Source organism: Falco punctatus (genome assembly GCF_963210335.1).
Source record: "Falco punctatus genome assembly, chromosome: 7".
NCBI lineage: Eukaryota > Metazoa > Chordata > Aves > Falconiformes > Falconidae > Falco > Falco punctatus.
Window position 1 is genome coordinate 40,415,496 of NC_137587.1, and position 23,042 is coordinate 40,438,537.

A 23,042-nucleotide genomic window follows, 5' to 3' on the forward strand; every position below is an offset into this window, starting at 1 on the left:
CCATGAAACATCCTAGCCTTGTACAGCCCTCATTTTATTATTGTAGAATCATAGAGTCATAGATTATCTCCGGTTTGAAGGGGATCCACAAGAACTGTCGAGTCCAACTCCCTGCTCCTTGCAGGACTACCTGATTCTAAATCATACAACTAAGAGCATCATCCTGACGCTCCTTGATCTCTGAGAGGTTTGGTGTCACGAGCACTTTCCTGGGGAGCCCATTCCAGTGGCCAACCACCCTCTCAGAGAAGAACCTTCTCCTAATGCCGAAGCTGAACTTCCCCTGATGCAGCTGCATTCTATCCCATTCCCTCCTGTCCTATTGCTGGTCACCAGGGAGAGGACGACAGCACCTCCCGCTCCTCTTATCCCCTTGTGTAAGTTGCAGACTGCCATGAGGTCACACTTCAGCCTTCTCTTCTCTGAGCTGAACAAGCCAAATGACCTCAGCCGCTCTTCCTCAGTCTTGCCCTCGAGACCTTTCACCATCTTGGTCACCCTCCTCTGGACACACTCTTGTAGTTTGATGGTACCAAAACTGCACGCAGACGTGGAGGTGAGGCTGCACCAGTGCAGTGTCGAGTGGGCCAGTCGCCTCCCTCGACTGGCTAGCTATGCTGTGCTTGATGCACCCCAGGACATGGTTGGCCCTTTGGGATGCCAGGGCACGCTGTTGACTCCTATTCAACTTGCCATCAACCCAAACGCCCAGATCTCTTTCTGCAGAGCTGCTCTGCAGCCTCTCCTCCTGAGGGAAGGGTTTAAATAAATTTTAGTAGATCTAATTGCTTAACGATTACCTAGATTGTTGTTGATAAATAATGCCTTGTTTTACTAACCATTGTGTAAATTAACTGAAGCAAGGAGTCTGCAGTTCCTCCTGAAGGACAGTTCCTGATGAGAACTAGCTAAAACCAACTCTATAGTTTGGACAAAGACCAAGGAATAACTCAGTCTGTGCGAAGAGAGAAGGTAAGAAGTCCAGAACAAGGAATACTACCAAGCCTTCATCCCCACCACCCCCATGACCACCACCAAGAGGCACCACGCAAGTGCAGTTGGGAGGGACTTATGGAAATGACTTCTTGGAACTAATCTTAATACAAAGCGGGGATAGGTCACGAATATGTATAGGCGTACTGGAAAACTTTATGAAACACTTGATTGTATAAAGTGAGGCAAGTTGTTGCCCCAGGCACACACGGCTTTGGTGGAACTACCTCACCTCCGTGCTGCCCAGTGCTGAATAAACACACCTACTTTACAATCTGATAGATTGTGGAGTCTGATTCCGCATGTTGCTCCCCTAGTTTGTACATTTAACCAGGATAACCCCATCCCAGGTGGAGAATCCCACACTTGCTCTTGTGGAATTCCAGTCAATGGGTGACTGCCAAGCTCTCTGGTCTAGGCAGATCTCTCTGTGAGGTCTCTGTACCCTTGAGGGAGTCCACAGCTGCTCCTAGTTTAGGATCATTGGCAATCTTACTGTACATTCTGTAACAGAGCAAGATGAGTTTGGTACAATGCTCTGGGTGATGCTCTGTTTATGTTGAGATAAGATAGAGACTGCATGGGCTGTTTTGTTCCACTGAGGATGCTCTGAAAAATTAGAAAAGGCAAGGTGGGCACCTGAAGGAGATGAGGAGATCATGAGTCAGGAGATTGTTGAACAAATAAAGCTGAAAGGTTTACTCCACCTAGACCCCACCTATTATGAATAGGATGATTAATGTCAAAATCAAATGAGTATGTATGTATATAAAGATGTTGTAACCTCTCACAAAAACTGTTTAAATTACCAGACTTTTCACTGAAAACTTTGGAGCTAGTTTGTCCAGTGTGAACTGGCTAGCTCCCCAAAGTCGCACAAAATAGCTTTGCTGCTTGAAGACAAAATTAGTCTCTGAGCAGTTGCTCTTTGCCGTTTTGGCATCAATTCGATTCCTGCGTCCAGATCAGGGGTCCTCAAACTTTTTAACCAAGGGGCCGGCACGCGGATGCAGTGGCAGGAGGTCATCTGCGGCTGCTTGGTTCCCCCCCAGCCCCCGGAGGGGGAGGGCGGGGGGTCTGTAAATACCGGGGGCCGGATTGAGGACCCTGGGGGCCGTATCCGGCCCGCGGACCGTAGTTTGAGGACCCCTGGCCCAGATAATTTTTAAAAAGTACTTTTTTCAGCAGCACAGTGTTTACTAGTCACAAAACGCTCAGGCCAGCGCCGGTCCCTCAGCAGGCCTGCGGCCCCTCAGGCTGGGCGGCTGCGCTCCCCTCAGGTGACCGGAAGTGGAAGGGGCTGAGGCGGTTGAACCGCCCAGCGGCCGTAGAACCGTAAGCGGGGGAAAAAAACATCCTGGCTCAGCGTGGGGCTCGCCCCCGGCCGCTGGGAGTAGGAATCCCACGCTCTCCCTGCTCAGCTGGCCGGGCGCTCTCCTCACAGCCCTTTCTCCCTCCCCACCCCGAGATGCCACGCCGATGCCAGCGCCACGCCCCCCGCTGTGGCCCGCCCTGCACGCTCGTGCCGCGCCCAGGGTTGCTCTGCGCTCTGGGCTAGCGCTGGTTGGCCTGTGTGGGAGCCAATGGCAGCGCGTGTTGTTGCGCTGCCCGCTCGGGGGTGGCGGTGGGGCGGTGGGAGGCGGGGTGCTCCGTCGGGCTGTGGCTGAGCGCGCCGCTACCATGAGCTCCATCGGCACCGGGGTGAGTGCCGCCGGGCCGAGCGCTGGGCCCTGGCGGCAGCGCGGCCACCCCGCCCGGCCCAGCGCCGCCGCGGCGGTCCGCTTTGTGCAGGTGGCGAGACGGGGGGCGACCGGCCCGGGGCGAGCAGCCGCCGCTTGCGCTTGTCCTCGTCAGGGAGCGCGGCCGCCGTGGGGCCCGGGGGGGCGCGGGCGGCCTGTTAGCTCGCCTGCCTCGCCGCCGCGGGGCCCGGGCTGTAGCCGGTGCTGAGTCACTGAGGCCCTTTAGGCGGGGGAAGCCAAAGGCGGGGCGCGGAGCGGCCGCCAGGGGCCCGGGGGGCGGCGGGGGCTGGGGCGGGATCCCGGGGCGGCTCCCGGGCGGGGCCGGCTGTGGCTGTGACGCTGCGAGAGCGGCCCGGCCGGGGCGGGGACCGGGTCTACCTTGTCGTGGGTTGGGACGGGGACCGGGTCTCCTCTGCCGCGGGTTCGGGCGGCGCGGGGGTGTAGCCGGCCCGGGTGGATCTGCCGCCGCTGCAGCGGCGCCAGGGCGAGCCTGTGCTCCGGGCGCGGGGAGGCAGCTGTGGCTCGGCCGGGGCTGCCGCGGGGCGGGGGGGCGCTTGGTTCTGTGCTCGGGGTCACGGCACAGGTCTCGCCTAGGGCTTCCCGGACTGGCGAGGGGCTGGCGGAGCCGCCTTGGGGGCCCTAGGGCCGGCTGTCACCTAGGGCCGGCCGCCTGCGAGAGCAGCTGCAGAGCGGCGGCCTCCAGCCGCCTTCCCCTGCGGCTGTGGGCTGCTTTAGCGTGAATAAAGCGGGGCTGCGTGTTTGGGCTCGGCCGCGGGCCCTTTAGCAGGAGTTCACGGAGCTCCTGCGCTCTCTGGGCTTTGGTCCCGACCCACAGTGGTCGGCTCGCTCCCTGCTTGCCGAGCACCGTACAAGTGAGCATTTAAAATTTTTCCATGTTAATAAATATAAAATAAATTTAAAAGGCGCGCAGAAGGTTCCCATAGGTTTTGGGTGTTGCGTAATGTACAGTGATTTCAGACCTGTGCAACGCCTGGATTGACAAGATTTGAAGCGTGGGTATATCCAGCAGTGATGCAAGGACTTCTGGTAGCTGTTAAGTGTTTGCTTGCTGTTTTTCCTGCGTCGTATGTTAGGGGGCAGCCTGCTTCTGGTACTTCATTGCCATCGATGGCATGCGGGTGACAGGCTTGCATTTTTAACAAAGAGACTTCTGAAAATAACTGGCATGTAATGACTTTTTCCTGACTGGTGTGTTTTCTTCTTCAGTATGACCTGTCAGCTTCCACGTTTTCTCCAGATGGCAGAGTGTTTCAAGTTGAATATGCAATGAAAGCTGTGGAAAACAGTAGGTAAGGTACAAATATCTGCATTGCTGTCTGTTTGCTGGCTTCTTTTAAAGCGGTATACTTGAACTAGACAAGCACGATCAGCATTGCAGATAAAATGATGTTGTAAAATTAGTTCTGAGCAACAGTGTCCCCAGGTTCATTTTAGTAGGCTTCTGATTAGGCATAAAAGCAGTATAATCACTCCTGCTGTTTAGAAATTACTTCTGCTTGCTAGAAACAGGTACGTTGTAGGGAATGCACAGGAAAGCAATGAACGACCTCATGTGTGTTAAGGGCAATAAAATCTTTACGCTTTGGGGCAAAACCTGAGGTTAGGTCTCATCACTATATGTAAGCTGCTTCGCTGTTACGATAGTAGAGCTGCTGGATCAGTATCTAAAAGCCCATTTTGTGGTTGTGAATTGAGGCACTGAAAGACTGACACACTCGGAGCTTTGTAAATTTATAACAGCTTCGTATGTATTTCTTGAGAAACTGAGAACATCCCAAGATCTGCTAAAGCTACATGAGCTTCCCTGTGAGTATCTGTCCTCCCTCAAGTATATGCAAAGGAATGCTGGAAAGTGCCAGTCCCAACTGTGCTTTAGCAGTAGCAAGACATGGATCGATTAGCAAGGCATGGAATGGATCACCCAAGTGTCTGATCATAGCCACAGGCTGCCAAATAAGGATTAGTGAAAAATTTTGTGTAAGCCATGTTTGGTAGTTTGTGCCCAATGATGCACTTCTTGAGGGATAGAGAAAGAGTTGTTACTTCTTCTAGACAACGGTGAATTTACCAAAAGAAGAGGTTAAACGGTCCGTGGTTTTCATACTAGTGGTGTTCAGCTCAGTGATGGGGCAGCAGGTGTGCCATAGCGCCAATGCCACTGCTAATTGTAGTCTGTTTGGAACTGTTTGGGTAGGGACTTTTGGTAGCTCCCTTCTCCTTTGTTTAAGAAAATGTTTGTAGTCTCAGTGATCTTTAGTGGTTCCCTTCCCCCTGCTTCCCACCCACGCCCTTGTCTTCAGTGCTAAAGTGGAGTTGTAACAAATCTACTTCTAGGGAAATCATGTCATTGCTTATTTTGTTAATTTGTATGTATTTTACACTACAGTTCTGTGTGAGAAACTTAAAATTTATCTTGTCTTTTAGTACAGCAATTGGGATAAGATGCAAAGATGGTGTGGTCTTTGGAGTAGAAAAACTAGTTCTGTCCAAGCTTTATGAAGAAGGTTCCAATAAACGTCTCTTTAATGTTGATCGACATGTTGGAATGGTAAGTGCTGTTTAGTTTTTCCTAAATTGAAAGGTAGTCCCCTCAAAAGTACAAGTCTACGAATCAGAGAATCAGTACTAGGAAGATTAGGAAAGCAGTATTAATGTTTGTGTATACAGAATCAGAAATGCCTGTTTACTGTTTTCTGTAATTTATTGTTGATTGAAGACACATATATAAATAAAACTCAAATTTAAAATGGAAGATACGTATTTTGAGGCAGTTTCTGATTTTTTTTAAATGCTTTTCAGCGTTCTAGTTGTTATGTAATTGTAATGTAACTTGAATGTAAATACAAAATGCAAGTGTAAAGTGGTACTTTACTATGCAGTTAACAGGTAAGGTGTGTTAAGGGGACAACATGCTGCATACAAGATTCTCTTCTCAGCAGTGTGGGAGTTGGCTGCATTCTTTAAAGGCTGATTACTGGCTAATCCATAATGGTGATGTTAGGATGATACCAAGCAGAGGTCACTGTGTGACAGAAATGCCCGAAACCATCTGTTGAATATATATTATGTGAAGTATTGTTTGGGTCAGTATTGGCAAATCGTAAGACACTATTTAACATGAAGGTAACTTTGGTTATTGACTTTCCCAGAGAAAAAAAAATAATTCAGTAATAGCATAATCATATTGACATGTTTTGAGCTTGCTAGCAGATGGATGGTTTGATTGAATTCACTTGTAGTAGTACGTAGAATTCAGTAAAGATCTTGGTGAAGTCACATAAGTAGACTTTTGCCTATTAATTTTATTAAGTTATTGTAAGATATGTTTGGCCTAGCTGATGACAGTTATCATTTCAGGCAGTAGCAGGTCTGTTGGCAGATGCTCGTTCTTTGGCAGACATTGCTAGAGAAGAGGCTTCTAACTTTAGATCTAACTATGGCTACGATATTCCACTGAAGGTAAGAAATTGGTACAGTTCAGTCTTTTTTTTTGGCTTTCTTAGTGCTGATGCAGAGAACTAAATTTTATTACTTGAAGTTTACTTATTTCTGTAAATAAGGGTTTCCAATGTTTGGTGTGTTTTTTTCCACGTAGCATCTTGCAGACAGAGTGGCTATGTATGTGCATGCATACACGCTGTACAGTGCTGTCAGACCTTTTGGTTGCAGGTAAGTCTTTCGAACATACACTACTAGTCAGTATCTTTTGTTTCACAATTGCTTGGAGCTACCTAGGTTGTCTGAGGTCTTTTTTTTTTAAACTTGGAATTAGTAACCTACAATTCATCTTGTAAGCAGATTCTCTTCCCCTTTATTTTTGTGTGTGTAAAACCTTAGGTGAAGAACTCAGATTTGCTAACAGTATGCCCAGCTTCTACACAGATTGCCACTTTGTCCCTGAATTTTAAAGTTGAAGAGTTGATGCTGTTAAGTCTATGACAGTGATGAAAGCAGAACTGTCCTCTGTAATCATCCTGCTTGCTCTTGATACCTGAAGAGTAGGTTACAACTACTATGCAGTTCTAGTACAAAGGGACTAATAAACTGAGGTCTCATGTCTGGTTACAGATAAGTAAAATGTTTCTGGCAATGTGCAGGTGCTTGGCTGTCATGATAACACTAAACTGTTCAGACGGGTTGCTTAACAGAATGTAGTAGGGCAGGAGTTTTGCTGCAGGAAGAATGTAGGAAACCTGAGCTGTAGTCTCTAATTCTGTGCACATTGGTAGAAGAAATGCTTCTAATTTCACTTTTTTCTTGCAGTTTCATGTTGGGGTCCTATGATGATGATGATGGTGCACAACTGTACATGATTGATCCATCAGGAGTTTCATACGTGAGTGTGCCAAAAATACTTTGATCTTGGCTGAAGTTCCCCTTTTAAAAGTTCCTAGTTAGGAAAACAGTGTGTGTTATTCCAAAAGAGCTATTAATTTTTTTCTTTTTGCCTGGGAAGATCTCTGGTGAATCACTGTGTAAAACAGAGGTGGTTTTTGTTAATTTGCATGTTCTTGTAAAGTGTATTTCTTGGGAGTACAGTCTCTGCAAAGCTGGTTTTAAAGCTTGTCTCAGAAATTTGGGAGTTCATTCCACCTGGCTGTAGCCAATGGAAAGGCCAATGCGCTGCCCCAAAAGGGTGGCAAGTACTGTATGATACCCGGGTCACTGCTAGACAAGAGAGGGCTGTTACATTGACACTGGCTGCTAACAGCAACTCAAATCAAAATAGATACTTTTGTTAATCATTGTTAGTTCTGCCTCTTCAGCTGTGTATTACACGCAGAGTGATACACGCTCATCCCGTTTAATTCTTTTTTTTTTTTTTTTTTCAATATATCCAATACCATAGCTGTTAAAGTGCTTAATTTTTATGTGTTTACACTTCAATATATTTTCATGGTGGGTAGGTTTCGTGGTTTTGTTTTGGGATTGTTTTTTGTATCCAGTAGAACTTCTCTAATTCTAGTTTGCTCTTCCATTTACTGTAATACCAATAAAAATATCTACTGCAACGAATTGAGCAGATACATTTCTGTACAGGAACTACTGAGCACTTCTCTTTTCTATCAACAGTGGTAATACTTAATCAAGTAATTGGGTTCTATTCAACAATTTGGGAATGTGCCCCAATAGAAAATAATGCCAAGGTTTACTGTGTATTAGCCTCTCGCTATATGAGTAAAGTTGGGGTTTCCTATGCTAAGTGACAGTAAGAACCACAGAGGGTTTAGTATTTAATTACATTTGCATAATTCTTGGGTTTGTGGTTTTTTTCTTCTAGGGTTATTGGGGATGTGCCATTGGTAAAGCCAGGCAGGCTGCAAAAACGGAGATAGAAAAACTTCAGGTATGATGTTACGGTTTTGTTGTGCTGTTTCAAGGCAAGTATTCCTAGCTTATGTTACCTTTTTGAATGCCTAAAATATATAAAATACAGAAGAAGAAGACGGAGTATTTCTTTGTACGTTCTAGGAGATGTTTTAGCCTCTGTAATAGCAGTATTTCTCAAGTCTTGCTCATGAGCAATGGGTAGGCTGTAGGGAGCATGCGTGTTTCAAACCATAAACATACACTCCCATGCGTGCCAGTGAGCAAAATAATTGAGTGAATATGAAAGTGTAACTAAGTTTTTAATTCTGAATGAAAACCTTAGGGCAGCATTGTACACAGTGGTGTATCTTTTTTTTTCTAAAACCTCTTTTCATGTCTGATCAAAAGGACTTCAGTGCTGTGAACACTAGGAAGAGTACAGCTCTAGAGCACACCAAAAAGGGCTGTTTCTGTTCAGCATTACCTGCTTGCGCAGTACTGTAATACGTCAAGTGTTAGAAGGAGGTTTTGAGAGAGCACACCAGGAAATTGTTTTGTAGCCTTCTGAAGGAGCATGCGAAAAGGTATTGAAGTGTGCCTTAAGCCGATTTAGAATTACGTTTGAATCCTAAAAGACTTGTCTTCCTCTTGTGTTTTAATATCTGACATTCTTGGAACTGGAGACAATATAGGACAGAATTCTGCTCCTGGTCTGTCTCATGTCATTCTTATTTGATACCCTGCTAGTATCTTATTTGTGGGTTTTGTTTGCAAAAGTACACCACAGCTGTTTATGGAAAGGTTCAGAGTTCATACGGTAGTTAATTTTTCAAGAATAATCTGTTAGTGGTGCTGTAGCATCGTAACTGAAAAATTAGGATGTTCCTAGACTTGATTCATTCAGGCTTGAATCTGGTCAGATGCTTGAATACCAAATTAAAAGAAAGAAGCTTATAAGATTATCTGATCTTGATGCTGTAATTGTGGCATCTAGGAAATCACAATTTCAGTTTCCATGTGTGTCAGATAACATATAACCTACCTCCAAAACCTCGTTTTCATGCAGTGCTGGGATTTTCAAAAACTTCTATTTCATTGACTGATTTTTGTAGAGCTAGTAAGAGTGTGTATTGCTTGAACTTTACAGTAAAGCCTGTAAAATTTAGTGTATGGGAACAAGTAGTGTGCCATATGGCCTAAGTGCATTTATTTATTTAATGGTTTGTTTGCAGGATCTCTTCAGTAATGCATATGATCTTGTCACAGCAATGTAAAGCAAGTCCAGTCTTGCACGCCAGTGCTTTTTGTTAAGCCATAGCCTGGGCAGGTTTCCAGGTCAGAGTTAATTTTGACAAGATTAATTTGTCAAAACTGAAATGGAAAAAAAAAAAGTACAAAAGCTTTTGTGTGGGGTGGTACTGCCTACAGTAGCCTGTCAATTAACATCTCTTCCCGTGGAAGAGATGACTACAGGTTGAAAGTAAGAGGCAAGCAAGTAGTCAAAACTTTAAACCCGCCTTACAGGTATGGCAGAGTACATAGTGTATCCGGGAGGGGACACAGTACGCGAAACCCTCATGTAGCTGAGGTGCAAGCAGAAAACACTGCATTGATCACACTGGTTGTATCTTATGTGAATGTCTGGTATCTTCAGCTGTGGGAAAACCCGTAGTCATGTGGAGAGTCGTTGAATCTCTTGGTCTCTTCTGCAGTGCTTCTCATGCAGCTCCAATGCTACATACAACTTTTTGATATATGGACATGACTGTAATTAACTCTTGTGATAAACTGTTACAGTGTTTACTCTTACTGTCTGCAGAATTAACGTACCTGGGGTGGGAAAAGAATAATGGCAAAAAATTAATTTACTTCAATTTTCTCTTGTAAATACATGTGAATAGTAGCAGAGTTTTGGGTTTTCCTATTTGACTACTGACTTTATATGCATCAATACACATAGTAATTTGTTTGTGTGACACAGGTTGCATCTGTAGACAGCAGCCAGTATAGATAGAGTGTCACGAATGTAAGGGCTGGGGCAATGGGTCTCTGTTTAGGAAACTTCTTGGGATGGGTCTGTGATGGCATCTTTGTCTAAGCAGGCATAGGTATTCCTTCTCTGGCCCATTGCTTATGTGGGGGTGTGTTTCACCCCAGAAAGTGGGATGGCACTCAGCGTGAACAAAAGGCAGTCGTGAACTTAATTCCTTCAACAGTGTCTCAAAACTAATTTTGATACTACAGTTTTGAAAACACTTGAAAAATTGAAGAGATGGTAAACTGCATTAATGAAATATAGTAGAATATATTACTACTTCATAGTCCAGAAGGGTTGACTGGCAAGACATTTGACTTCCAAACATAAATTTATTATGTCATGGAAACTGGCACAGGACTTAGTTTTAGCTGTGAAACTGTCAAAAAGACTGTGATTGTCAGTGAGAAGATATAAAATGGCATGTATACAGCTACATCTGGTTGTTAACGCCGGAACAGTATTGTCCTCTAAGGGCACTGCTTAAAAGTCAAAATCACTTGCATAAAATGTTGATAAGACCAAAACTATTACTATACTATGTAGAAAGAACGTGAATATTATGTGAAAATACAGTGCCTCCTGTATATCGTACCTCTGGTTATTTTATGTCAGTTGATGATAAAGCATTTAAGAACACATCAAGCTTTTACGATGCTAAGGTTATCTGTTCAGTTCCCAAGTTTCCAGCTGATGAGCGTTTTAAACTGGGGAAGTTTCCAAGTAACAGTTTTTTCATAGAATTTTTCAATGGTAAAGTTCTTCACTGCAAGAGTGACTTCCATGTAGCAGGTTGAAAGACATGTTGTAGAGAATAAATTTGGTTCTAGTCTTAACTTTTTCTCACTTTCATCGCCACTGAACAGTAAGCTCATTAGGCATGGGAGCATCCACGTGCTCTGGCCTTGGGGAAAACAGCACAGTCCCTTAAGCTGTGTATTTTTTGTCTGCAGATGAAGGAAATGACCTGCCGTGATGTTGTTAAAGAGGTTGCAAAAATGTAAGTCTCCAACCTGTTTTCCAACTTGACTGTGGTAAACTTGCTATGGTTTCAGACTGAAGCTATTCCTTGTAGTGTAACAGGTTTTATTTCTGCTAGATGAGTGCTCATGCTGACTCTAGTATCTTCTGCTATTAGTATTTTTTCTCCTTTTGTGACATGGGATATGCTACTTGTTACTGAAAAATGCCAAAGGATGTGAAAAAATAAGCCTTTTGGTCTCTTCTGCTACTTTCTATAGGTGCAGCTTGTAGCACCAATGGATTAAAGGTTAAACTGTCTGAATATAGTCACTGTTTTAAAAATACATAAACCAGGTGACAGATGGGGGGGAAACTCCTTTGTGTCCTGATTCTGAAGTAAGAGTTCTACACTTTGTAGAGCTGTACCGTGTGTACAGATTGAACAGTGAACTGATCCTTCAGACATTAAGCAGCAGTCCAGAAATGAAGATGAGGTCTTTGACACAGCCTTCCAATTTGCCTACAAAAAGACTCAAGTGCTTAGGAGAAAAGCAAAGTGTAACTCCTTGCTTAAAGATGCTTATATGGTATAGCTGGTCTCATTTAAACAATAAAGCTTGATACCACATGAAAAGACTGGAAATACTTGATTTGCTATTCACTGATGCAATTTAGGACAACGTGTCAGTGATACAATCGCCTGTAGTCACTAATACTATCCCACAAACTTTTGTGAGGATAGTGTACTTACAGGGTAAAAAAGGTACCATTCAGTAAGCCATGTACTAGTGAGGGGGAAAAAAAGATACCAGGAAGAGAGATGACTTTCCGCTAGGTAGAGCATGAATGAGCCAGTAGTAAACTATCTGGAAAAGACTTTGTGAATTAGTATGACTTCAAACAAATACAAGTGTCCTTTCAGGTCTCTAACCACTTCATTTTAATGCATATGTTCTGTGCTTGTCACAAATTTAATAATCTGCAGCTGCAAAACTGTAACCTCCAGCATTTTATAGTTATTACTTAGGAGGTTATAAAGAACTGATAAATATGCTTCTCTCATTGGTGTTGCAGTATGTGAGTTTATTTCAGAGTTTGTGTCAGAGGTTGTCATGGCAGCAGCTAGAGGAAATAATTGGTGGGATCTCTGTTCTTAAAACCTAGCAAGGACCTCAAAGCAATTCTAAAAGGCCACAAATAAGGCATGGGTTTTCAAGTAACGAAAAGGCTTGTGTTCTTTAATTCTGCCTCAGCTCAAAACTTAATAGCAGCTCTAGATATAGTTCTGTTTTGAACTCCTTAGTACCATTTAGCAAGATAGCAAAGACTTCAATAATTTTGTTAACCCTAAAGTACTAGCCAGAGTCCAGAGTAATGATTTCTTCAAAAGCTTATAATAGTACACTTTGTTGGAAAGGGCTTATAACCAGCTGAACGCATAAGAAAGGCCTTATATATGCCTTAATATCTTAGGCAATGATTAGTAAGTCCAGTCTAACAGCGACAGAAGGTTGTCAGAACGACATAACCATATAGGGATGTTTCCCTGGACAACAGTGTTAACTGTCTTCTTTATATATTCACAATACTTTTATCAAAATTTAATTGGAAGTACTTAACTGTGGTGCTGAAGGTATTCTTCCTTCCTTCATAAACTCCAAGCTTTCCAAGTTGGCTAGAAATAGGTGGTATTTCTCAGCTTTTGAGTTGTTAATGCTTTCTGAAGCAAACTAAGGAATACAGCCTTCTCAATAAGTGAAGTCACTTATTGAAGTTATTTTAAGTTCTACTGTTGTTCTGAGTGTATGTCTCAATTCAGCATTGTTACAGTTGTTTAGATGTTCTGCCACTGAGGACTGAATACTATGATGCAGTCAAATCAGTACTGCTCTTATGGTGTCACATTTTTATCCCACAGACTAAGGAGTGATTTCCTAGTCTGGATGGTGCTGTGCATGCTGTAATACTGCTTGTAGTTTAAATTCTGGTTACTATCATGTTTGCTGTGAGCATTATATGTATTATAACTAATTTAGCAGAAGGCAGGCAATGATGACATAGCCTTGGCTGTTCAGTACTTGAATCTTAATGTTTGTTCTGATTAGGATAAATCAAACATCTCAATCTGTATCTTAGCTGGAATCATTTAATATATTGTTATGCTAGTGATTAAACCTAGAAAAGTCTCCGGTGGCTTTTGTGTGCATGGGCAGGGAAGGGGGAGAGCCTCTGTTAACCATAAGAATACTTCAACAGAAGAAAGTATATTTAGCCTAATGATCAATCTGTTCTAATCTGTACTTTATCTGTTCCTTCCAGAATCTACATAGTTCACGATGAAGTAAAGGATAAAGCTTTTGAGCTGGAACTCAGCTGGGTTGGAGAAAGTAATGCATTTCTGTAATTCTTATAAACATACAGAAAATCTTTTAACTCTTAATTAAAAGTAAAACATTGCTTCTTAAATTCACTCAATGTCACAGTCTTTGTGTGACTTCTACTTAAGATGTGTTCTTTTTATTGGCAGTAACTAATGGAAAACATGAAATTGTTCCCAAAGACATCAGGGAAGAAGCAGAAAAATATGCCAAGGTAAGATCTGACTTTGGTGTCATCTCAGTGCTTCACTTGACAAGTCTAGAGTAGAGGAACTAACTGAAGGTTAGGCCTCTACTGTTGTGATGACTGAAAAATGTATAATTACAACACATTACTTCAGTGTTAGCTGAGGTTATTCTGAAGAGAGAATAGTGAAGTTTACAGTGTAATCCAAGGGTAGTTACTTTGAAAAACTGTAATTCAGCAGGCTTGCACAGGTGGCGTGTTTCCCCTTCAAAAGTAAACTTACTAACTCTTCAGCAGTGGTGTAGTGAATAGGAGACAGTAAGTCATTTGCCTAGTAAAGATAATCAGCTGGAGAAAGTTAGACTTTTGGAATTTAACAGCTTTGCTTTTGTTGTAAAACTAATGATGGTGCTCAGTACTACCTCCTAAAGATATGAACTAGCTTTGAATACAAGGCTTTGGACAGAGAGAGGATTGTGAAGCTACAACAAAACTTACTTTGCTTATTATAGGCTGAATTATAAAACAACTTTTTAATTAAACTTTTCTTTAAAACAGGAATCTTTGAAAGAGGAAGATGAATCAGATGATGACAATATGTAGCACATTGTTACTTCCAGACAAGTTCAACTTTTCTTAACTTACAACAGGTTTGTTTGTAATGTATTAAGCATGGGATGCTATTATACTTGTTGGAAAAAACAGAGCAACCAACTTGCACTAATAAATCTCCCATTTTACTGTCTGTTAGCTTTTATTTCAAAAGAGTATAGGCCAGCATCATCAAGAAGCAGCTGCACTCTGTATCAGAACAGACATGAAGAAGTTACCAGGCTGGTGTTGCTTCCTCTGCCTACAGCACTCTGAGCCGCACTAGGCACAGAAAAACAATTGGCTTAGAAATTTGACAGGTCTCTTGTTTATGTTGCATAGTTTAATATTAAAAACTAGTACTTGTTTATTCCTTGATTAACCAGTATCATGATTTGTAGTTCACTCAGTCACAGTTTGTGATTGCTTTTGGCAGAAGACATGAGAACATACCTAACTGTAAAACAGCTGGTTACAGGGTAAAGTGATGTGCACAGCCAATATAAGTCCTTTTCCTGAGCTTCTACTTGTTATCAAGTCTAGACTTATTGGAGGAGTAGGAGAAATTAAAAACTAACTCAATTTTAAATATTGCTTATGTTGAGTTCTAAAGCTGGGAGATCTATTAAGCAGTGTAACTGGAATTAATGCTTGAAGAGGTAAAATGTTTGTAAACAGTTTCATTCAGATATAGCTTAAATCACTTCCGAATCAGCTTTATCAATTGTTGCTCTTTCCACCAATTGAAAAAAAGCTTTCCTGCTTTTTTTTCTTTACTTCCTAGGAAAAAAAGACTGTCTATTCTAGTCACTTCAGTGTGTTGAAAGACAAGGTAACACACTGTTCTGTTCACCACCTTGAAACTCAGTTAAAACTGAAGTCTTGTTTCATATGCAGTTAAAATTCTAATGGTCATCTTAATCTACAATGTGTACTTTTCTAATGAATCAAACTCCTCAGCTTTAGCACTACACCCTAATGATCACCAGCCCTTAAAACAAAAGCTTTCCCTTACAGGTTTATTTTTATACAGGGGTTTTTTCCATTTGAAAAAAATACCTGGCATTCTGTAGTCTCCTTTCTAATGGGTTAAAGGCTATACTTCATTTTTGTGACAAGAGGAAGTCAGAGGGAGATAGGTCTGCCTTCATATTTGGTGACTGTCTCCAGGCTTAAGCCTTAGCCAGAGTCAGGCTACCTGAACTTTTGCCTCTCCAGCTGAGCAGAGTTTTCAAAGGCTGCTGGAACTCCTTGATCAGGTCTGCTTGAGCTAACATTAATCATGACCATGACAGATAAATAGTCCTTCACTATTTCCTTCTGAAGCAATAGTGTAGCTGTTACACTGAGTCAGCCTTTAGTTCTGTGTTGCATTTCTCCAAACTGAATTTACTACTGCAGCTCACTGCTGATTCAGCTGTTTGATTCATCAGCAAGTGCCAGTCAGGAAACTAATGACCACTCTAAAGCTTTAGCTGAGGGTTGATCTTCCACTCACTGTATATGACAGCAGACAGACTACTTGATTCTCTTCACTTTGTCTTTATTCTATACCTAAAATGTTGCTGACAAACTGCTAAACGGAAATCAAAAGCCATCCTCATGTGTGGCTAACACACATCCATCTAGTCCTTTCAGTGACAGCCACCCAGTAAGTGTAACAACAGTTACACAAGTTCAGGTTTCAAGGTTAAGTGAGAAGAGCAAGATCTGTTGTGTATGTTTACAAGATAAAGTAGAAGGAAGATGTTCTAAAGTATGTGCAGAGATAGAGGTAGGAACAAAGCCACATATTTGTTGATTCAGTATTTCTAAATAGCTATTCATGAGAGAACAAGGCCATCTAAAAAGCTCCTTTGAGGAAGCATGCTCTTAATTTTTTTTTTTTTTTGCTTGTTTTGGAAAGGTACGTGGGAAGTCCAATGCAAAACAATTTAAGAGTCTGGATAATACATACAAAGTATTGCACAGCAGTCTTGCCTGTCACAACAACATTTAGTTAAAACAATAACAAGGTGATCATTACTGTCAGGTTCTTTTCCAAATTAAATCACTAAGTTATCAGACTATAGGCTCGATCTGTTTATGAGAATGGATCTTTATATATGGTTAAGAAAAAACCCTATTACTTCCAGTTCCAGTGACTGTAGATGGGGAAAGAGGAAAAAAGTGAGCATTAGAAGGTAGGGGAAAAAAATTGCATTTATTTAGGAGAGGGGGGGTCAAGGAGGAATAAAGCAGCAAAATTTCAATACTGAAATAGCTTAACTTTAGAAACAGAAAGCTAGTAGGCTTCTGCTTGATCTGGAATTAAGTGTTGCTACCTCTTAACAATAAGGCCCAGGGAACATTAGAATAGAGCTCTAGTCCAGAAGGACATCAAGAATACTACTGCAAACTCTTCATTACAGCTGGTTTTATACCCTTAACCTAGCTGCAGTTCCAACTGGGGTAACTAATGAAACAACTACATTGCATTCAACCACTTACTAATTTGAAGCTGGTTACTTTACTTAATGCTTAATTATGCAGTTGTGCAGTAGCCATCATAATGTTTCACTAATTTAGTCCACAGCTGATAGGCTAAATGCCAACTTTAATGAATCTTGTCAAACAGTGGAAGTTGAGCAGGGAAAGAAGTCTTCCAAAAAGAAGGAAGTGGCTATTCATGGCAACATAGACCACACAGACTTAAAAATGCAGTGGGACAGCATGGTATCATTAAACCCCAATTAAATGTTGAAGACCATGAGTGGGTTTTTTTTTTCTATATACATACAGCTTTGTGGGGCAAATCACTTGGTGAAAGCTAAGCTCCAGAAGGGATCAAGCTAGACCTGAGATTATTTAAGTGAGAACTACATGTTACAGAACAAAATAAAGTAGTATTAAATCTCAACAACAAAAAAACCCAACCAAACTTACTTGTAGCAGAGGCTGTTTTAAGTAAAGGACTAGGGAAAGAAAAGCATCTAGCTGTACTGTAGATACTCCCTTACCCTCCAGGCTTCAACAATATCTAGGGGGAAGAGTTTGATTTAAGCCCAGAGAAAACTGATCAGGTAGCTAAAACAAAGATTTGAAAGCTTCTACCAGTCACATTTCCTGTAGCTTTAGGTCTGGAACATGTCTGGAGAAGGTATGTCTGCTCAGTTTGTGAGGCAGAAGCTCTGGAAGAGCTATTCCTTGAGGCAAAGGATATCATACACACCTACTTAAATCTTACTACTTTTGAGTAAGCTCACTCTGTGAGCAGCAAGACTCATATGCCAAGGGACTAAGGCAGTCCAGCTGGCTGACTATTCAGAGCTGCTTGCAACACATGCAAGCCTAATGTGATAGACCTCACAGCAGCAGTCTGACTGACCTCTGAAGGCTCCCAGAACCAGCCTTCAGCAACAGAGGCAGCATGCTTTCCTACAGAAGCAGGGCTTGGATCCTCTTCCCTAAAATTAAAATTAGCTTTTATAATTGTCTTGAAAGTGGTCAATTATAACTTCATTGTATCAGTACAATGTGAAAGTGTATTGCAGAGCTAACAAGTGGGCAGGGTAAAATTTTCTGAACTGGAGATTTGAGCAAGAGGCGATTCTTAACAGCCTCATTTTGATAAGTTCTGCCCAAAGCACTAGGAAGTTTCAGTTCTAAAGATACTAGAAAAGCATAATTAGCCCATACCAAAGTAGCACTTCTTGCTTTGGGCTCTGTAAGTAACCTACTTAGTCCAGACTCTGCCCATTTATGGGAATACATAATAGAGTAGAAAGTCAAATACCCACTTGGAATGCATAACTGTAGTTCTTGCCATTCTGAAACACTTTTAGCTTAAGAGTTTTAATGGTATATTCTGTTGCTTAAGACCCAAAGCACAGGCTTTAACAGAACACTAGAAAGTAAAGACTGTGTAGACCAACTGATCTCTTAAAGTCATCCCTCCACCAAGGAATATTTTAGAAGGATGGATCCAACAATGACACAAGAGTAGGCTGTACAGTAAGATGCTTCCTTTCCCTTTAAGTCCTATACATCCACTGACTGTTACTCAGCACCTGATCACTACTGCGATATTAAATAAGACTGGGTATGTCACATTCCCCGTTACAAATAGCCAGCAAGTCCACATACAGAAACCTAATTCTCTTGAACAAAGAAGTGGACTATGGTGAACTGCAGGTGACAAAAAGAAAAAAAAAGGCTCAGTATTTAGTTTACTTATATATACCCTCATGGCTGTACCAGGACAGATTTTAGAATATACAACTGGACTTAGTTCAAAGAGGATAATCAATTTCCATTGTTTGTACTACCTTTACATGGCCATAAAAATTACTGGTTTGGATAATACCTTCATTACAACTGCTAATGAAATTATGGTAAGATTGAGCTGTTAGAAGCTCAAGAACAGCAGCTCATAGAAGTAACCCATATGTAAAATTTCCTGTGTGACAGATATCCATAAGGGTATCTCCAAAAGAAATACTGCTAGTCTGCATTTGGTGCCTTCTCTCAGAAAGGAAATGTTTCAAACGATTTGTCTTATGCAGATCTGAAGTATGCTAAGCATCAGGTCATTTGTTACTTCCTTCTCATCACCAAAAATGGCTTGGTGGCCTGAGGTTTAAAAGCCCCACATGCTGAATGAATGACTGTCTATACAGATGCAGTACTGCTTGGGATGCTATCTGGCTACATAGTCCAAGTCATCCTTAAGAAAGGAGGTTTGGAATAACTACATAGGCTGTTTTGCAAGTCTCTTCCTTAAGATAAAACTGTAACCATAGAAGGGAACACAGAATAGTGAATTCAACAATGCATCTTAAGCATTTACCAACTGGAAGATAATCATGACCTTAAAATAAAGTGCATAGTTTCAGGATTGAGAAGAAAAATTATATTGGTTGTCATGACGATTTTCAGACTATAATAGCACCAAAAATACGGTACAGAGACTGTTCTCTCCCCCTCGTTTTCTTTCTTCAGTTGCATATGCCTATAGGACAAGGACTCACTTTTCCTCCACCCACCAGTTTTTCAAGTTACATGCAGCAAGGAAGTTACTTAAGAATTTAGAGCTATTTTGAGACACCAACTGCTTGTAACCTTCCATCATAGAAGATCTCGCTACCTATTACATCTAATCATACAGATCTGCAGAAAATAGGTGGTAGAAGAGGTAAAGGTGTAGCCTTACTAGAATGTATTTACTAGACAAACAGTATTTGAGAACATGGGAATTAGAACCAAGTTCAAACCAAGTCCCCTATTTCCAGATAGACTCAGCAACTGCCATGCAGTGCTTTTTCACTTTCAGTACACTGCTATTAAAGGACTTGAGAACAGGTTTCTAAAAACACTGTTCTTACAAATTGCTATGCCAATCAAAAATGGACAACTAGAATAAAGCAGGCAGCAGCATCACCACATAGTTTAGAGTCAAAATGCATATATAATCAGATACACAAAAGCTGAAATCCCCTTAAGTCCACCCTAAAGTTAGGTGTCATTTGGTATACGTATTGCCTGCATATCCAAAATACATTCATTAAGATTCCAGTTTCAGGAGATTAATAGTAGGTTCAATTACAATAAATTCACCCAGAAGATACATTCCAAATGCACACAGTCCCAAAACCCACCCAAATGGTGCCTAAGTTTTTGGAAGTGAAGCTTATTTTGTTTGCAGAGCTGTTAGAAAAGCAGGAAATCTGCTAATTTCATTTTTATGGGTGGAAGGATGGAGACCTATTACATTAGACTACATTAACAGGTGTCAAGAGCAGCAAAGGAAGTACCAAATGATTTTAACACAGTGCTTACCTAAAGCTCAATTTCAAGTTCTTAATTCTAGGTATTTTCACAGTCTACAAAGCACACCATTTGAGAGGCTCTTTTTTTTTTTCCCCCAACGCTCTTCTATATACCTCAGGAATGGAAATAAATATGAAATCCTGTTTTAGGAGGCAGAATCAAAATGTAGCTTAAATCAACTGACAGGAAATATGTTAACAAGCAACTGCTTCCCCCAGCCAAATACTTTTTTTTTCTGCTCATACCAGTTTGTCACACTGTGCTGCTCGCAAGGAGGAGATCACTCCAACACTAATGAAAGATCTTTCATTGATCCAGAATAATTAAACTCTCCAAAAGGAGATGTATTTTGTTCTTTCAGAGTTCTGGATGTCATATAACACAGCTCATTTCAGTGATTCTGTTGACAGCTGTATGGTGTAACTAATGGGGTGACAGACTACACAGAAGCACTGCAGGGGAAAGCATATCCCTGAAGGTACAAATGAGTCAGCAGTAGTCTTGCAATTAATTCACAGGTTAAGTGTGCATTACACAGCATTGATTGTCAGCTAACTTCATTGCCACCCCTAACAATATCCTCCAAACAATATAAAAAAAGGCAGTTAAGTAGGAAAAAAATTAAAATTTAATCACTGGCCAAACTGTAGAATCTCATTAACAGCAGCTGCTTATAGCTACAAAATTTAAAAGGCTGATGGCATAAATATTTTTTTAAAAGAATCAGTACTGACCAGCTGCAGTCTCATTAGCTGAGGTTGAAAAGTTAACCCTAAGTGATGAAAGTAATTTGGACAAGCAAAAGCCCTAGAAGGCCACATAACCACTGCCTTAACTAGCTTGCTTTTACTAAGCACCCATGCCTTGCAGATGAAGCACTCTGCTGCATACATACTATTGGTGGCATGTGTGTTGCTTTCTAGAGACTAGTTACAAGGGAAGACTACATCTATAGTCCTGATTCAGTTGGGCCATGTTGCTCTACAGCCTGCATCTGTAACAACCTGTTACTTTAACCAACAGCTTATCAGTGCTGACAAGCATGAGTGACACCAGTGCTGGCAGGTGGACAGTGTTCAAGGACTCACCATCGCTATTAGAACCCTATTTATCTCTACAAGTATGGAAAGATGTATTCTAGTAAAAATCGAAACTGAGCAAGCCACTACCAGTGTCTTGAAAAAGACTGTATACGAGAATATTGCTCTTAAAGGCTTTATTTTCTTCTTGTACTTTTTAACATGGCTATGTTTGCAGCAAGAAGTCTTACTGGGGAGGAAGGTGCCTTCCAAGATACAAGCTAGCAACAGGTAGCATGAATGAGGAAGAAAGATATTTCAGATTCGCCATCACGGATCACTCAAAAATACTTGCGAAAAACAAGAAAACCCTGAATCTACTAACACAGGTATTGAGAAATTAATCCAACCACAGTTAGTTCTCCTTGCCAAAGTAGAAACAGCTTATTTCAGCTCTGCAGTATCAGCAGCGATCAATGTCTTAGATAAGGATAGCATTAGCAGCCTATTCATTATATATTTACTCCCAGTTTGTTATCACAACAGGCTGAAGAAGTGACCATGCCGTTACTCTGAAGTAGATACCAGAAGTTAAATATTTAAGGAGGCATATCTTCTATTTCAGAAGCTTAACTTATTCCGAAGACTGCAGTAAGATTCTTCAAATACAACATGCAACCCCATTTAAATGTTAAAACTTTAAAGACTTTTTCTCCTGTTAAGTTTTCATGGCAATGAAATATGTAATTGCCACTCCCAAACCCACAGGTTTTGCATTCAGGCTGTACCCTGTAGGTTTGATTTAGATGGGAGGTTACTCAAGCAGTAGTATTTACAAACAAGATTTGATTGGGAAGAATACAAACTATTTAGGGATGCAGATGGAAGCTTAAATGTTTTCATCTTAAGTTTATTTCAGGAACACTAAAACCCTATTTGCTCTGTAGATGGGTGACTGACTATATTTACACAGAAAACACTCCCCGAATCCTGTAGAAAAATCGTATCTTCTCACCTTGAAAGATCCCAACTGCCACAGATAAAATGTTTACATCAGTAATAATGTCTACAGCTCAGAAGTCAGGGAAAAAGCTGCATGCTGTAGGGATAAATTTTGAAGCCAGTTAAAAAGTACAGATAGTTTTAAGAATTAAACGTTTACAATACTGGAATGGCTGATGGACTAACATAGCCAGTATGCATACATGCACAGGGGACATGTCTAGTACTAGTCTTGTGCCTGTCAAAAGTTACATGTAAAGCCTGAAACAGAAGGTTTGATTATTCATGACACATAGATCTAATCCTTCCCCTTTACTGCTGGCATTCAGAGACAAGCTGTTACTTTGAAAAACATGTAAGGATGCTCTCCTTCAGCAGTCGCATGAAGTAACGTTACTAATACCTAGAACAGTAACTAAATTCTCATTTGACTTCAAGCACCTCCTTCCCAGTTTTGAAAGACAGACCGATCACTTGATTGCAGATGAGAACCAGAGTCCTTTGCCACCTCCAAATTAAAGCTGCCATACAAATCTTCAGCTTGCACTATCTTCTGCGACACTGCACAGCTTCCGCAGTGTAGTTGTAATAGCCTCCTTATTGTCACCAATGTGAACTGGTAGTCCATAGAAATAATACAAGAAATAAGTGGATTTGTAATTAAATTCCGTATCTTGCACCCCTTTACTAGGCAAAAGAAGTTAGACACCTGTATTCAAACAATTTAACAGCACATGACAAACATGCAAAAACTGGCTTTAGAATCCAATCTTAAGTAAACGCTGGCAACAGGCACCCTTCTTCCACAGTTGCTAAATTAGGTAACATTAACATTTGATACAAAAACATTAGCTATCATAATAGAAAAGTGCATTCCAGAAAGAATAAAAATAGTCTCTCGCAACACAGTTCTTATGCTGGCCAAACATAAGATTACCAAATTGGTCTTAAAAAAAAAAAAAAACAAACAAGCGAACATTTTATGTCTGGAATCAG

At 41.3% G+C, this 23,042-nt stretch overlaps 1 protein-coding gene across 5 annotated transcripts; it reads left to right on the forward strand.

Annotated features, from left to right (window-relative positions):
- The first annotated feature begins 2,569 nt into the window (after window positions 1–2,569).
- PSMA3 (proteasome 20S subunit alpha 3) lies at window positions 2,570–23,017 on the forward strand. 5 transcript variants are annotated; one of them, XR_013929292.1, is made up of 13 exons: window positions 2,570–2,694; window positions 3,960–4,042; window positions 5,178–5,301; window positions 6,111–6,212; window positions 6,349–6,422; window positions 7,017–7,089; window positions 8,035–8,100; window positions 11,052–11,098; window positions 13,381–13,448; window positions 13,589–13,653; window positions 14,185–14,276; window positions 20,387–20,503; window positions 21,283–23,017. XR_013929292.1 is itself a non-coding variant. In XM_080394523.1 (12 exons), exons 1-11 carry the CDS (start codon window positions 2,674–2,676, stop codon window positions 14,227–14,229), a joined length of 768 nt encoding a protein of 255 aa, XP_080250649.1. In that variant the 5' UTR covers window positions 2,570–2,673; the 3' UTR covers window positions 14,230–14,276; window positions 21,283–23,017. The 5 variants fall into 5 exon arrangements, 4 of the variants coding, with proteins under 4 accessions (XP_080250649.1, XP_080250651.1, XP_080250650.1 ...); XM_080394523.1 differs by lacking the exon at window positions 20,387–20,503; XM_080394525.1 differs by lacking the exons at window positions 20,387–20,503; window positions 21,283–23,017 and adding an exon at window positions 15,002–16,283.
- Window positions 23,018–23,042: the final 25 nt, after the last annotated feature.

What these genes read in the sequence shown, in the direction of transcription:
- PSMA3 (XM_080394523.1), top strand. Translation starts at nt 2,674, where the DNA reads ATGAGCTCCATCGGCACCGGG. An exon ending in AAAGCTGTGGAAAACAGTAG is followed by an intron (nt 4,043 to 5,177) that starts GTAAGGTACAAA and finishes CTTGTCTTTTAG; the next exon opens with TACAGCAATTGGGATAAGAT. An exon ending in TTGATCGACATGTTGGAATG is followed by an intron (nt 5,302 to 6,110) that starts GTAAGTGCTGTT and finishes TTATCATTTCAG; the next exon opens with GCAGTAGCAGGTCTGTTGGC.